The 13,880-nt window shown below is 44.1% G+C and overlaps 1 protein-coding gene across 1 annotated transcript in view; it reads right to left on the bottom strand.

The window, feature by feature from the left end:
* LOC144737897 (uncharacterized) overlaps positions 1-13,577 on the bottom strand; it is a 28,670-nt gene extending 15,093 nt beyond the window's left edge. Inside the window, exons 1-3 of the mRNA XM_078620784.1 lie at positions 13,515-13,577; positions 10,208-10,286; positions 1,239-1,354 (exon numbers count right to left, since the gene is read on the bottom strand). Coding sequence (XP_078476910.1) covers positions 1,239-1,354; positions 10,208-10,274 — 183 coding nt within the window. The 5' untranslated portion in view covers positions 10,275-10,286; positions 13,515-13,577. The remainder of the gene's footprint in view (positions 1-1,238; positions 1,355-10,207; positions 10,287-13,514) is intronic.
* Positions 13,578-13,880: the final 303 nt, after the last annotated feature.

Genomic DNA, 13,880 nt, shown 5'->3' with positions numbered 1-13,880 from the left:
GTGACCTGGTAGCCAATTGCAGAACTCTAAGCACTGGGGGATATTTGATCTCAATTCACCTTGTCCACCAAGAACCCCTAGCAGCCCGCATTTTGCACAAGCTGGAGACAATGAAGAAGCTATTCGGGCAGTCCAACAAACAGCGATTTGCAATCGTGATTCCTAGATGTTAGAGTAGCACGTGACACACAATCTCGACATCGCTCTGATTTCAAATGGGCATATTGGGCTACATTTCTGAAATGGTAGAAAGCTGAGCTAACTACAAATGAGAATCACTCCTCTAAACTAGCATTGATATTAATGGCGATGCCAAAGCTTCGCGCAAATTATGAATGTAACCAACAACATTAAGAGAATTAAAACATGTATTTAGACAAAATAAATCCGATGCGCCATGGAGATCTTTTTCACACATGTTCATTCGTTATAACAACAAATACAGCTGCGGCTGATTTGACAACTCATTCATTTTTTTTGTGTTTTAGTTTTTGTCTTTCCTCCGCACTTACAATTAGCGTGGTTGGCTATGTACGGTGCCAACGAAGTTCAACACACATACATACATACTACACTATACTATACACTACAATACAGATAACTGCCCCCATCACCCCCCCTCCCCCACCATCCCTGGGCCGGGGAGCGCTGGCAAGCAGGGGGCAGTTGATCTTTAGTGCTGCTAGAAGTAACTCTGTCTCGCTATCATTTAGCCCAACGGAAGTTGGAGGTCAACCCATCTTGATGTCCGGATATAAGCAGCCTGGACGCATCAACAAACCAGCTGCTGCCAAAGAGCCACACAGTTCGTGTTAAGATTGCTAACGGACCCCCATTTCTGAATGGGGTCTCTGGACAGCTTAGACAAGTGGTTCTTCACCTGGGGTGCATGCACCACATGGGGGTGCGAGATGCCATTTCTAGGGGTGTGAGACATGGCCAGACAAAATAGGCACGGGCACGTAATTACAACTACTTTGTTTCATCAAACCTATGTATTTATGAACATGAAACATGTTTAACGATTGAGAAGCAGAGGTGCAGTAAAGGTTAACAAGCACGGGCTTAGACTAACGAGAGAGATCTCGTAATGTATTTCTTAACATTATTTTAAATACGGCACATTCTGCACGAGTGATATTCACGCTGTGTGTAGCAATACAGACGGATATTGCATTGGGCTGATAATCCCTAAAGTTGGTAACACCACGTGTAATGAGGGATATTTCAATACTCACCGTTGAGTCAGACTGTCCATATCTCCATCGCAAGCTTTTTATTGTGGACGATGTTGAACAGTTAAGGAGCACATCTTCGCCTTCAACAGCCGCCATGTGCTGAATGGGGCTATGTGCTACATCAAGAAAAATGTGCAAAACGAATGCATTGAACTTTAATGGCTGGATATAAGCAGCCTGGACGCATCAACAAACCATGCCATCTCCACACATACACAGATACCTTTTCAAAATCCCATATCTGAGAAATGAATACAGTATAACCATCCGTATGCGCAAGCTTATGGAAATGTCTAGTTTCGCATATTCGCGAGTTACTAAATGCATATGAATTACATATTCGCGAACCTGCCCAACTTCAGTGTTCGAAAGTTCTATGAAAGTTCCGACAGACCGCAGAGTTTTACTACATTTGAAACGGTCCGCTGTGTCCTGAACTCGCTATTGTGCATTTTTTACTTTATACGTACTTACACTTGACTCGGTTATACATTTTATGAATCATTGTCAAATCATAATAATCATCGATTTAAAGCTTTCGTGACTGCAGGGATTCATCTTCTTGGTTCTTTCGGTAAAGTCACGTAGAAGGGAAGTAATAAAATAATAAAAATAAAACATAATAAAACAATTCTCACGACGTTTCGGCCACAACGTCCTCAGGCGAAGAATGAAGCACCTCCAAGCTTGGAGCGTATATTTAAGCTGGGTTAGAGGGGGGGAGGTGGGAAGAAGAGCGCCTAAACAAAATAATTTGCATATCAAGAGGAATTCAGCATATGGAAAATGCGTAGGAGGTGGGCGGGGGGGGTTCCAAATCAACACTATGCCCGTGCATTATGCAGGATTAGCAGCATCAAAGGGGGGTGGGGAGGGGGGGTAGCATTAACAAAGGAAAGGAATGTTAATAGTGTAGTGTTGTACAGACGGACTCTTCAACGTCTTTTGTAGCACACACTTTTATTCGTTTATTTAACACAGTCCCTATGCACTGAGGGGTATACGGTCCCCTCACCCGTTACACTCAGAACGTACAAGCCCCCGTACCCTACAGGCTACTTAATATCCCGCTCTTCCAGTGTCCTCTGGCGGGACCTAGGGAGATGTCTCCCGACCACTGGTTACACTGAACCCTAGCCCTGATAAGGGCTGGAGGGCTTGGTCCAGGGTCCTAGGCTTCTTCCGCCGTCTTGGGTCTTCGTGTCGTTTCAACTCCCCGAGAGCTCTGAGCGCTCTGGCTTTATACCTGCTCGTGGCCGGGTTGTCCAATCCCCGGCCACCTTGTGGAACCCTGTGATTGGTCGTTCCCAATATGGTTTTCGATCCCAATTCACCCTATCTGACCCTGACCGTTTGGTCACGCGGGAAAACCTCGTTTACGGTAAGCTCTCACAGCTTGTGAGACCCTGACCGTTAGTTTGAGCGGGAAAACCTTGTTAACGATTTTCTCTCCGAGTTTGTGAATATCGAGTGGGTAACTCTACTACAATAGTATGTAGCTGCAGTTACTAAACAACCAAGTAAAAAACTAAAGTAAAAACTGCATAACAAACTAAAGTATAAACTACATAGCATCATCAGTATACTTACTATACTCTACAATAAGCTGAGTTACTAACAGTAAGTAATACATAAAAAAGTCTACGTTGTAAAAAATTATATAATATGCTTCCATCTAAACTTTATTCTCTTACATCACACGCGTCTATACCGTACTATATACTGCCATAGGCAAATCCAACATTAAATTACATACTGTATTGCTATAAACCACCCTATACCTTATACATTTTAATATAACACTATGTATTATTCTACCCACCCTAATGTGTATCGAAATGGTGTATTACGTCCTTCCAGTGATTGCTAAGCCAGAATCCATCTTCTCGGTTAAAATTGTCTCTGTGTTTGTATATGTGGATCGCCTCATGAACTAATCTCTCATGATAGCCAGAAGGCTTGCAGAGAACCTCTGTCTTGGAGAAGTCAATGTCATGTGAGCCCACTGAGTTGTAACAGTGATCTGCCACGGCTGCGGTGTTTGTCCTACCGTGTTTCAGGTCAGCTTTATGTTCACGGATGCGGTCTGAGACATGTCGTTTGGTTTCCCCAATGTAACTGCTACCACAGAGGCAACTTAATTTGTAGACACCAGGGTACTGTATGTCTGGAACCACATCTTTTACAAACGGTACCAGATCACGGACCAATTTCTCGACCACATCAATTCCATACACCCAGCCATCAGATTCACCATGGAAGTCGAAAATGATGGCAAGCTACCCTTTTTGGATGTCCTAATGAAAAGGAGACCTGATGGTTCAATGAGGCACTCTGTCTACAGGAAAGCCACCCACACGGATGCTTATCTAAAACCGGATTCCCACTACCATCCATCCCAGAAGAATTCCCTCATCAAGACTCTATATCATAGAGCCCAATGCATCTCCGACCATGAACACATTTCCAGTGAACTCAAACACGTACGCCAAGCTCTTAAGGCTAATGGTTACTCCGACTACACAATCCGCAAAGCCATCACTCCAACCATCAAGAAGGATCCTGTTGAGGAGCCTTTCAAGACCATCACCTTACTTACATTGCTGGGGTCACAAAAAAGATCTCCAAAATCCTGATTAAACACAAGATCCAGGTCCGATTCAACACAGTACATAAAATCCGTGATCTGGTACCGTCTGTAAAAGATGTGGTTCCAGACAAACAGTATCCTGGTGTCTACAAACTAAGTTGCCTCTGTGGTAGCAGTTACATTGGGGAAACCAAACGACATGTCTCAGACCGCATCCGTGAACATAAAGCTGACCTGAAACACGGTAGGACAAACACCGCAGCCGTGGCAGATCACTGTTACAACTCAGTGGGCTCACATGACATTGACTTCTCCAAGACAGAGGTTCTCTGCAAGCCTTCTGGCTATCATGAGAGATTCGTTCATGAGGCGATCCACATATACAAACACAGAGACAATTTTAACCGAGAAGATGGATTCTGGCTTAGCAATCACTGGAAGGACGTAATAAACCATTTCGATACACATTAGGGTGGGTAGAATAATACATAGTGTTATATTAAAATGTATAAGGTATAGGGTGGTTTATAGCAATACAGTATGTAATTTAATGTTGGGTTTGTCTATGGCAGTATATTGTACGGTATAGACGCGTGTGATGTAAGAGAATAAAGTTTAGATGGAAACATATTATATAATTTTTTACAACGTAGAATTTTTTATGTATTACTTACTGTTAGTAACTCAGCTTATTGTAGAGTATAGTAAGTATACTGATGATGCTATGTAGTTTATACTTTAGTTTGTTATGCAGTTTTTACTTTAGTTTTTTACTTGGTTGTTTAGTAACTGCAGCTACATACTATTAACATTCCTTTCCTTTGTTAATGCTACCCCCCTCCCCACCCCCCTTTGATGCTGCTAATCCTGCATAATGCACGGGCATAGTATTGATTTGGACCCCCCCCGCCCACCTCCTACGCATTTTCCATATGCTGAATTCCTCTTGATATGCAAATTATTTTGTTTAGGCGCTCTTCTTCCCACCTCCCCCCCTCTAACCCAGCTTAAATATACGCTCCAAGCTTGGAGGTGCTTCATTCTTCGCCTGAGGACGGCTGCTTGCGTTGTGGCCGAAACGTCGTGAGAATTGTTTTATTATGTTTTATTTTTATGATTGTATTACTTCCCTTCTACGTGACTTTACCGAAAGAACCAAGAAGATGAATCCCTGCAGTCACGAAAGCTTTAAATCGAAATTTAACCGCCTCTACGGGGAGGGTTTCCACATAACTTTGAGATCCTTCAACAAGCTCCGGGATAAGAAGGCTCAGCTAATCGAGTCTCTCACCTTTCTGAAGAGATGCCGCGACTCTAAGGTAATACCAAACGCATTTACACTAACATCTGCGGCTGTAACTTCTTCTAATGCGAAACGAATTCTGTCTAGAACTAGCTTAGCTCTTATCTCAGAGAAAATCAAACTTACGCGCACCGAACTAGATCAGTTAGACAAGACACTCTACAAATCACACTTATCTTTGAGTGCAACAATGTCCACATCGGATTGGGAACATGTGGAAAAAATGACTGCCTCTTCAGCTGCCGCTATGTCGACTAAATGTAAGGACAACTTGATTTCCAAATTCAACCGCCTCTCAAACAAGAAACCGGACCCACACATTGAAAAGCTAGATGTTAACAAAGTCGTAATTAATCGCAGTAACAGTCCTATTTCTGAAGGTTTGAAATCCGTTTAAGCTAAAGGACTAAACTTTGCAGTCACACCTAGACACATACCAGTTAATGATATAATTGCTCGAGTAGATGTAGCTCTCAAGGGCTTGAGTCACATCGCTGCAGACGTAGCAAGATCTGAAATCTCTGTAACCCTCAAAAACGCTAAGATGCCAGCTAGCAACATCAGCAAAGATGAGCGTTTTGAATTAGCTCAATTAAAAAAGAGGGATGACATTATTCTTTGTTTCTTTCGGTTAAGTCACGTCTAAAGATAAAATAATAAATAAAAATAAAAATAAAATATTATTTTTATTTTATTTTATTTTTATTTTATTTTAATTTATTATTTTATCTTTAGACGTGACTTAACCGAAAGAAACAAAGAATAATTCCTGCAGTCACGAAAGCTCCAAAATTAAGAGGGATGACATTGTCATCCTCTCAGCCGACAAAGGCAATGCCACTGTCATCATGGACAAAATAGAATACAACAACAAAATTCAAGAACTACTCAACGATGGCAGCTATACAAAAATAAAAAGAGACCCCACCAACAGCCTCGTCTCCAAAACCAACAACATCATTTCTGCTTCAACCGCATTAATTGATCAGACCAAACAGTTCTCGTTGAAACCTTCTGCAGCCAGGCCACCAAGATTGTATAAAGAAGATACACCTCTTCGTCCCATTGTCTCTACTATCAACTCCCCCACTTACAAACTGGCTCGTTTTTTGTCCGAAATCCTACGGCCTTTCACTGGAAAAACCACCTCTGCAGTACTAAACTCTACTGACCTGGTATCGACAATCAAGGGGATTGCCCTGTCCCCAGACGACCTGCTTGTCAGTTTTGATGTGGTTTCCTTGTTCACCAAGGTGCCTGTGCCTGACACCATCGCAATCATTGAAGACTTGGTTCATCAAGGACAAAATGCTGGGGTACCCCCCCTGGTGAGACACTGCTTAACCAATACATACTTCACCTGGAATGGAACCTTCTACAAGCAAATTGAGGGCACCCCAATGGGCTCCCCCCTATCTCCGGTTGTAGCCAACATCTTCATGGAGAAATTTGAGACGGACGCCATCCAGACTGCCACTCTACGCCCGACCTTATGGAAGAGGTACGTAGACGACACTTTTGTCATCTGGCCACATGGCCGGCCTGCTCTAGACCAATTTCTCGACCACATCAATTCCATACACCCAGCCATCAGATTCACCATGGAAGTCGAAAATGATGGCAAGCTACTCTTTTTGGATGTCCTAATCAAAAGGAGACCTGATGGTTCAATGAGCCACTCTGTCTACAGGAAAGCCACCCACACGGATGCTTATCTAAAACCGGATTCCCACCACCATCCATCCCAGAAGAATTCCCTCATCAAGACTCTATATCATAGAGCCCAATGCATCTCCGACCATGAACACATTTCCAGTGAACTCAAACACGTACGCCAAGCTCTTAAGGCTAATGGTTACTCCGACTACACAATCCGCAAAGCCATCACTCCAACCATCAAGAAGGATCCTGTTGAGGAGCCTTTCAAGACCATCACCTTACCCTACATTGCTGGGGTCACAAAAAAGATCTCCAAAATCCTGATTAAACACAAGATCCAGGTCCGATTCAACACAGTACATAAAATCCGTGATCTGGTACCGTCTGTAAAAGATGTGGTTCCAGACATACAGTACCCTGGTGTCTACAAACTAAGTTGCCTCTGTGGTAGCAGTTACATTGGCGAAACCAAACGACATGTCTCAGACCGCATCCGTGAACATAAAGCTGACCTGAAACACGGTAGGACAAACACCTCAGCCGTGGCAGATTACTGTTACAACTCAGTGGGCTCACATGACATTGACTTCTCCAAGACAGAGGTTCTCTGCAAGCCTTCTGGCTATCATGAGAGATTCGTTCATGAGGCGATCCACATATACAAACACAGAGACAATTTTAACCGAGAAGATGGATTCTGGCTTAGCAATCACTGGAAGGACGTAATAAACCATTTCGAAACACATTAGGGTGGGTAGAATAATACATAGTGTTATATTAAAATGTATAAGGTGGTTTATAGCAATACAGTATATAATTTAATGTTGGGTTTGTCTATGGCAGTATATTGTACGGTATAGACGCGTGTGATATAAGAGAATAAAGTTTAGATGGAAACATATTATATAATTTTTTACAACGTAGAATTTTTTATGTATTACTTACTGTTAGTAACTCAGCTTATTGTAGAGTATAGTAAGTATACTGATGATGCAATGTAGTTTATACTTTAGCTTGTTGTGCAGTTTTTTCTTTAGTTTTTTACTTGGTTGTTTAGTAACTGCAGCTACATACTATTAACATTCCTTTCCTTTGTTAATGCTACCCCCCTCCCCACCCCCCTTTGATGCTGCTAATCCTGCATAATGCACGGGCATAGTATTGATTTGGAACCCCCCCCCGCCCACCTCCTACGCATTTTCCATATGCTGAATTCCTCTTGATATGCAAATTATTTTGTTTAGGCGCTCTTCTTCCCACCTCCCCCCCTCTAACCCAGCTTAAATATACGCTCCAAGCTTGGAGGTGCTTCATTCTTCGCCTGAGGACGGCTGCTTGCGTCGTGGCCGAAACGTCGTGAGAATTGTTTTATTATGTTTTATTTTTATTATTTTATTACTTCCCTTCTACGTGACTTTACCGAATCAATACTATGCCCGTGCATTATGCAGGATTAGCAGCATCAAAGGGGGGGGGGGGTAGCATTAACAAAGGAAAGAAATGTTAATAGTATGTAGAGGGTTTACTGTTGAACATTACTCTGGGTGGCAGAGTGGGTCAGGAAGTGCTGCCCCCTATTGTGAGGGTGAGATGTTCTTTCAAGGGGGATTTTAGCGGTAGCTGTGAGGTTACGTACCTCGTGATATTACGCTGATAACACATTTGGGGGAAACGATTGAAGACATAAAAGTGTCACGCGCGGTTGAGGAGGCCGTCACTGCCAATGCCGTTGATGCCACTGTCAGTCCCAGTGTTCGCCGAGTACTCATTACACAGTGCACTTGCCACAAATGAACCACACTACCTTGCTGATCTCGTCAAAAAGCATAAACCATCACGCAAACTCCGATCATCCTCGCAGTGGCAGCTTTTGGCTCTCCATCGAACAAAGATGTACACCACATCATGCACTTTCAGATGTGCTTCTTGGGCCGTCTGGAATGTGCTTCTGGGGCCGTCTGGAATGCTCTTCCTTCCGATATTAGGAAGTCACTGGAGGTGTGCACTTTTACATGATATAGATTGACAAGTAAATTCTTTAGAACACATTTTTGCATTTCATTTGTTGTTCTTCCCCCTCACCTCCGATTAGCACAGTTAACTACGTACGGTGCAAAAGAGGCTCCACATACATACACACGTACATACAACCACTGCACCACCACTCTTAACTTGGCTTATTTTAATCACAAACGTATTGATATAAATACAGCTCTATCATTAATCTACAGTAGAAACGAATGATGCTATGACTGAACGGAACTTATTAGGTGTGTGTAGCCTATTTCTAACTCATAACCCATGCCCCACATCAAAATGCGCGTGGTTGCTATGAGTGACACGGCCGACACAACTCCTGCCTGTTGCACAAAAGAATGGAGCCGCTATGCAAGCCTTGTGGTCTCACCGCGGACGACAGGGCCTGAGATGTGTTTTTAGATATGATTTTACCAGTTAAGGTCCACCACGGAAAAAGAGATACATGCAAATTTCAAATATACAGCAGGCGTCAGGGTCTGAATCGACCCGACGACCTCCTGCATACCAGGCGAGGTAGTTAACATATCCTAGTCACCGTGATGATGATAAGAGAGAGAGATACACAGGCTCCACATATATAGCAGGCATCAGGGTCGGGATCGAACCCACGACTTCCTGCATACCAGGGAGGTAGTTAACATCTCTTTGGAGTTTGGGGGTGGGGGCGCTGATTGCATGGTTCGCCTCGGGCGCCAGTTGCTGGCAGCTAGTCTAGGGCCGGCCCTGAGAGAGAGACATGCAAACTCCAATTATATAGCAGCCATCAGTGTCGGGATCGAACCCACGACAATCCTGCATACCAGGCATGGTAGTTGACATCTCCTAGTCATCGTGATGATGATCAGAGAGACACGCAAACTCTAAATATACAACATGCGTCAAGACCGGAAAAGAATCCACGACCTCCTGTATACCAGGCGAGGCAATTAACATCTCCTAGCCACCATGGTATGGGTGCGACCAGTGCCGGATAAACCTCGTGCGGGGCCTGTAGCATATGTTATAAAGGGGCCCTAAATAAAAAAAACATAAATATTGAAACACATTTTTTACTTTCATAGTAAAGTAATTGTAATTGCTATACAGCCAGATATTACAACAAATCGCTAACCTTAAACACCCAGTTGTTCATAAAAGTTGAGGGCAGTGTAGTACTATAGTAATAGAGCAAGTGCAGAATCACTGAACCGGAATTGAAAGCTTGAAAGTATTTAGCGCGGGCCCTTGAAAGTGAGGGGCCCGTAGCTACTACATATGTAGTAGCTACTTTGCTACTAGGAAAATCCGGCACTGGGCGCGACCATTACTATCGCATTGGAGAGCACGCATCGGCGCTGAATTCTGTTGTTCACGAACGTTCCACTCCATCTTTCTTACCTGAGTTAGTCACGTGCACCGCCACCACCATTACCATTACGAAGAAGGCAGACTCGCGGTGGTTCATGGTTGGGAGCTCCTAGGGCGGGTTACAAGAGACAGGGATGAGGACAGGGCAAGCACAACACACAGGGTCCTGTTGTGACCAGTTATATGCACTTTACACTACAATACACTACTATACACTACACGACTATCCACTACACTTTACACTACATATTGCACTACTATACTCTGCACTAATTTACACAACACACTACACTATTATACACTACGCGATTATACACTCCACTACAACACTGTACTACATTGAGAACCAATGATTTTTTCTTGTTATCTGCATTTTTCTCATTATTTACGCATTAACTTGATAAGTAGTGGGGTTTTATTTTCGTCTTTTTGTACGGAACTGGATAATAGATGTGCAGCGTTGTGGGATGCAATTGCATGAATTACGCTATTTGAAATGAAATAATAATGATTATTATTATTAAATACATACACATAAGCATAGCATGAAACAGTTGGTGCTTGCGTTGCATTGTGTTCTTGTCTCCAGGGACTGGTGCAGAAGAACGACATTGCTCTGCACGACCGCTGCCCGCGTGTCTGTTTCTCTAGCGCAGTGGTTCTCAGAGGTGCGGTCCCCTAACCCATGAGTGGCTGTGATGTGTAGCCCGGTGTGAGCTCACCTGGCCATCACAAATGATAGCAGTTCAACCTAAGTTACTTGTCATGTGGACATTTATAGAAGCCAAATAATCTACATGGCATGTTGATTCTAAATTTGGAAGGAAAAACCGGAGGACCCCAGAGACAGGAAGAGAGGAATAGAAAGATGCAAACTCTAAATATATGTAGTGACATATAATGGGTCACTTTGGCACCGAGCGCCAGTTACTGATAGAGAGGGGAACTGGGAGTGAAGTAGCCTTCTCTGCCAGCAGGGTATGCAATGTCATGAAAAGGGTCCCAAAGGGGCATAGTTCTGGTGACTGGCAGAGAGGGGCATCTGAGGATGTAGCAGCCCCGTTGGCTGGCAAGGGCACGTGATAGGCCAGGGTAAGGGAAGTGGGCCAAAGGTGACAGAAGGGACACGTGGTGTATGGCCCAGAACCTTCTGGTAGGTTCCAGAAGGGGGCGTGGCCAGGCCACGTTGGGGGGTATAAAAGAGAGGTTCCGAGGCTGCACCAGGGCTGTCTGCTGGAATGGTACTCGCCGTGCTACGTCTTCCCCTGGGTCTTCGGTCTTCGTGCTCGGCATCGTGGGTCAGGCAGTGTGCCGACTGACCGGACCCGTTTATATAGTTATTCTGTGGCAGTTACCAGTTATGTAGTTACCCGTGGTGGTTATCGGTTATGTAGTTATCCCGTTGTGGTTGTAGAATAAAAGTATTGCCTCCTGAGTTAGTGTGTCTATCAGTGAACCCACTACATATACAACGGGAATCGTTAGTCAGGATCCAACCCACGACCTCCTGCAAACCAGGCAAGGGGGATAAATACTCGTCACTGCGGCGCCCCACGTTCACTGCAGGTCAGCAAAAAGCCTCGCTTTGAAAAAACACTTTCAATGGAAGTGTAGCTGGGTATGAGCTCACCTGTGATTAATCACACGTATAAGTGTGCACTCTGATCATAGCTACGGGTAGGCAGGTGTTTTTTTATTATTATGTAAGTGAATGCCAACGGTGATCAGCGATTGGACCACGAGCCCCCACGTCCAAAGCAGAATACGAGCTACGTCCCCAATTTAGATTTGCGTGGACTTTGTGCTGGTGAACTGCACATGTGACATTAGCTCAGGCCCGGATGAATGTTCTTGTAGGCCCTAGGAACTTCTGTTTCATAGGCTTTCAGTGATAACTTTCTACACTTGGTACTGCCCATGTTAATACCGCCACTGTCACGTCACTCCATTTGCTTCACGCGTACTTTACCCAGCCGCAGCTGGACAAGATGTCGTTCCTGCTGACAGATTAATTATTTAGTCTGTGCCCTCATTCGATGTGTGTCTGATCCACTATTGCAGATAGGCAATATCCCTTCTGAAGACGACTTTTGAAAAAAGTTTTGCCGTTTCACAAACAACCACCACCACTGGTGGCTCAGCTGTTGTGGAGTTGCCTCCACAACGCAGAGTACATCGAATCATCGTCTCAGAACTATATTCGTTGTATTGTTGTTGTTATTGTTGTTATTGTTTCTGCTGTCTATTTAGCCTACCTGTCCTCCCTAGCAAGGATTACGAACACGGGACGAGAGGGGACAGCAGGGCAGACCGGCTACAGATACAAACACAGGTTCAGAATCAGAATCTTAATTTACACTGCAGGAGGAAATCCGATGAGCCTTAAAGCTATTTTTGTCACAGATGTCCATAATGAACATGTTTAGACACTTCTGTTTCAGACGTGAATAATAATTTAACACTATATTTAGTAATAATAAAAAAACGAAGTGCGGTAAATTACCCTGATAAAACTACCTGAACCCAAATATCTAAATGCCCCCCCCCCCTAAGAAATATATCATTATAGTTGTGAAAAACACAGCTATAAGGATGTTCCGGTAATATGAATCCTGTTGTATTGCTGGTATTTAAAGAGAGAAGTGAATGCGTTTTGTCACGAGGGGTGGGGAGGTTGAGTGGTCAGCAGACATTTTTGGCGCCACGGTGGTGAGATGTTAACTACCTCGCCTGGTATACAGTAGATTGTGGGCTTAATCCCGACCCTAACGCCTGCCATATATTTGTAGTGTGCGCTCGTAGCGAGTAACGCCTATGAAGGAGATGGGTGGACAACACCGCACTCATTACACACACAAAGTGCTTGCCACAAATGAACCAAAATACCTCGCTGATCTCGTCAAAAAGCATAAAACATCAAACGAACTCAATTCAACCTCGCAGTAGCGGACTTTGGATAGCAATCGAACAAAGATGATCACCGCATCGCACGCTTTCAGATGCCATTTAAACTACACGACACTATATACTACACCAATATACACGACATACACTACACTATAGACTACACTTTTGGCTAGCCATCAAATAGAGAAAGTTCACCGCATCGCGCGACTGCAGCCGTCTGGAACGCTCTTCCTTCCGATATTAGGAAGCCACTGGAGCTATGCACTTTAAATCAAATAGATTGACGACTCGTTGCTTTAGAACTGCTTTCGTCTTTAGTTTGTTGTCCTTCCCCTGCACCACCGATGAGCACGGTTGGCTACGTACGGTGCCAAAGAAGTTCAACACACGTACATAAAACATACATACAACATACACACAATATACATACGGACGCGCAGCGCTCGTTTTGTCTGCGCTGGCGTCTTGCTCCAAGCTGCAGCTCCTTCCCAATAGCCGCTGTTAGCAACGGCGTGCAGTCGAGCCAGATGCGTCACTCGGTCAGTGAGAAATTCCATTTCCTCTCGGGGAAAAATTTCCGTGTTGTTATTTACCACAGCCAAGAGCAGGGCTATGTGTGAGCGAGTGTGCGTGTGTTTCGGGGTGAGCGTTAGTGTAGTAGTTAGCGTGCTCTGCTCCAAACCCGACGACCACAGTTCGATTTCCGCTCACGGCCACCACCAAGTGATGATTTTTGAACCGGTCCTGGGCCTCCCCTAAATCTATTATGCCTTAAATGAAATTCTGGTGTGGTGTG

The sequence above is a fragment of the Lampetra planeri genome, chromosome 75 (assembly GCF_965212315.1).
Source record: "Lampetra planeri chromosome 75, kcLamPlan1.2.h2, whole genome shotgun sequence".
NCBI classification, from domain to species: domain Eukaryota; kingdom Metazoa; phylum Chordata; class Hyperoartia; order Petromyzontiformes; family Petromyzontidae; genus Lampetra; species Lampetra planeri.
This window is presented reverse-complemented; position numbering and strand designations above follow the sequence as displayed.